Source organism: Brassica oleracea, chromosome C5 (assembly GCF_000695525.1).
Source record: "Brassica oleracea var. oleracea cultivar TO1000 chromosome C5, BOL, whole genome shotgun sequence".
NCBI lineage: Eukaryota > Viridiplantae > Streptophyta > Magnoliopsida > Brassicales > Brassicaceae > Brassica > Brassica oleracea.
The window spans coordinates 14,658,738-14,661,986 of record NC_027752.1 but is presented as its reverse complement, the minus strand read 5'-3'; the positions used below and the strand labels follow the sequence as shown (position 1 = coordinate 14,661,986).

At 36.6% G+C, this 3,249-nt stretch overlaps 1 protein-coding gene across 1 annotated transcript; it reads left to right on the top strand.

The window, feature by feature from the left end:
- The first annotated feature begins 540 nt into the window (after nucleotides 1–540).
- Nucleotides 541–3,249, top strand: LOC106344117 (protein indeterminate-domain 16-like). Its single transcript, XM_013783502.1, has 3 exons — nucleotides 541–1,083; nucleotides 1,300–1,705; nucleotides 2,426–3,249. The coding sequence occupies exons 1-3, from the start codon at nucleotides 966–968 to the stop codon at nucleotides 3,051–3,053; spliced, it is 1,152 nt and encodes a 383-aa protein (XP_013638956.1). The 5' UTR covers nucleotides 541–965; the 3' UTR covers nucleotides 3,054–3,249.

The following is a 3,249-nucleotide window of genomic DNA, read 5'->3' as shown; positions in this document are numbered from 1 at the left end:
ATTCTCTCTACTTGACGCTATCATCCATTTAAATAATGTTAATTACCGAGAATTTTTCGAAGAGTTTTCTTATTAGTTATTGAAAATTTAATCATGCAAAATGTACTTCTCAGATTTTTTTTGGGGGTACATTGCCGAGATTTGCTCGGAATTTTCGGAAAACCAGAGTCCTAATTCTCATTGGAAGTGAGAAGTTTTCGTGTAGTGATCATTTGGTAACATTTCTGTCCAAATTTCCGATCGAAGTTTTTAGTCTAATAGTTCGTAATAATGTTGCTACATTGTCATAATATGGATTTAGACAATGAAAAACATATACACATATCCAAATAATAATGAGGAGTAATTTGTGGAGAAGAAGATTCTGTGATATAAAATAATAATGACTTCGATTTGTTTTGTTGTGAAATAGGATGTTTTTTGTTTCTTTTCCAAATATCTGTGGGCTCTAAGTTTCAACACCGTTTCCTTTGGGTGACATGTATGTAGATATATATGTATGCATACACATAAAGAGAGAGAAATGAAAAAGAAGATGAGTGTATGCAAAGAAGATTAAACAATCGAAGACCATACAATGCCTTCTCCAGGTAAGGTGCGAGGTCAATGAAACAATTAACATAAAGAAGAAACCTTTTTCCAGGAAAATAAGAAAAAGAGAGGAAGCAAAGGCAAAAAAGAAAACTTTTAGGCCTCGGAAAAGAGAGCTGAAACAAAAGTTGATTTCAGAAAGCAAAACCCTTTGTTTCTCCCTCTTAACTCATCTCCCTTTCTTGCTCTATTAGATAAAGCTGAGACAGCACTATCCACCAAATAAAGAGAAAACCTCTAATCTTCACATGAAAAAACAAAAGATTCTTCGATTTTGCTTTTCTTTTTCAGTAGTCACACAGTAATACAGGTACACTTCTTCCAATACCACAACCGTTTGAAAAATAAAAAGAGATTATTATAAACCACATCCGATGATAGACTTCGAGAAAAACATCAACCATCCCTCTTCATCTTCCTCCGATCTCCTCCTTGCCATCAATGGAACCACAGTGAACAACAAGAGGAAACGGAGACCAGCAGGGACACCAGGTTTGCTTCTTTAACAATTCATCTTAAGTCTTTTGATTATCTACTATTAGGTTTTCAATAATTCAGCTAAAATAATATTCCAAATAAATTATGTATATGATTATTTTGTGGATTGCTTTTTCTAAACTAAGCTAAAGATTTTGTTAATTTTGTGTACTGGATAATCCAAATAGGTTATATATAATCTTTTCAAATCTTGTGTATCGGTGGCAACAGATCCAGATGCAGAGGTTGTATCTTTATCGCCACGAACGTTGCTAGAGTCAGATCGGTATGTGTGCGAGATCTGCAACCAAGGGTTTCAGAGGGATCAGAATCTCCAGATGCATAGAAGAAGGCATAAAGTACCATGGAAGCTACTGAAGAGAGAGAAGAAAGATGAAGAGGTGAGAAAGAGAGTTTATGTGTGTCCTGAGCCGACTTGTCTCCACCACAACCCGTGCCACGCACTAGGAGATCTGGTCGGAATCAAAAAGCATTTCCGCAGGAAACACAGTGCTCACAAGCAATGGGTTTGCGATAGATGCTCAAAAGGCTACGCTGTTCAATCTGACTACAAAGCCCATCTCAAAACATGCGGCTCACGCGGTCACTCCTGCGACTGCGGCCGTGTTTTCTCCAGGTTCTTCAGTTCTTCATCATCATTATCTCTTAATGTATAAAAATAAGTGGGGTCAATTTACTATGTTCTGTGGAAACCCTAGTTAGTTTTTCTGGTGCTGATGATTTAATTTCTTTGGTTTCAGAAATTTGACTGTTTTCTTCTTGATAATTTATTAATACAATTTATCAACTGAACAAAAAAAATGTTTTCTGTGATGGTGTGTAATGTTGGTACATTACAGGTATATCTATATATTATCTATAACGCACATAGATTTGTGTTGTTTGTTTTTGTTTTGAATCTGCATATAGATCTACACAACCTACCAATAGAAGCTCAGTCTTTTGACTGTTGCCAGATATGCTTATTTCATATAATTATATAAATCGGATAGTTGTATGTTTTAGACTTTAGTATGTGATCTCACATTGACCCCATTATGAACTTCCATTACAAACACTTTGTTGCATTTATTTAATACGCAAACTAAAAAGTTTTTAATCACGTAATCCCTTTTCCAGATACCTAAATCCATAATTCATTTCTATTTTATATTATTACCTTTGATTACGTACGTACTCCATCAGGCATATATATTCCTCTTGATGTAAACTCTATTCAATTTTTTCATTTTAGTTTAGACCATATATGTATACACTACACTAATTGTCTCTCATATCTATATATATATGAACTAATTACAACTCTTTCATTATTGATTCATTTCCTGTCTTTTAGGGTTGAGAGTTTCATAGAGCATCAAGATACATGCACCATCCGGCGACCTCAACCCACCAATCCCCCGCGTCCTCTACAGCAGAACACATCGTGCCATGCAACTCCATCAATAACCCTTTCGACCACAAGCATTGGACCTTTACTCCATGGACTTCCTATGTTAAGGCCACCACAAGCGTCCCATCAACAGGCACTAGCTTCCGCTTACCCTCTCAATGCTTCATCATCTTCTTACGAAAGCCTTCAGCTTCAACTATCCATAGGAATGGCCAAAACATCATCAAACCTAAAGAGAAGCGAAAAGGGAGAGATGAGTTTAGCATTGGAGAGAGCGAATGAGGAAGCGAGGAGAGCGGATGAAATGAGACAAGAAGCGAAGAGGCAGGTAGAGATGGCAGAAATGGATTTTGAGAGGGCTAAGAATATAAGGGAAGATGCGAAAGCCGAGCTGGAGAAAGCTCAGTTTGTTAGAGAAGAAGCAATGAAGAGAATAAAGGCAACAATCTTGGAGATCACTTGTCGTTCTTGCAAGCAACTGTTCCAGCTCCCCGTTATGGCTGATGAAAGTAAGACGTCTCTTGTTATGAGTTATGTTTCCTCGGCGAGAACGGAAGGGGAATTTGAATGATTCTATACTTCTTCATAAATCCCCACAAGGCCGGGCAAAGGGAAAAACATAATGGTTTTAAATGAAATGATTGTATTTCAGTGTTTGCCATTGTGTGGATCCATTTTTTACTATATGCATCATTTTCTGTGTCCACAGTAAATTCCGAGAATTATTTGGAATTTATGTTAAAGATCTTATCGGTTATAAAAAGTTA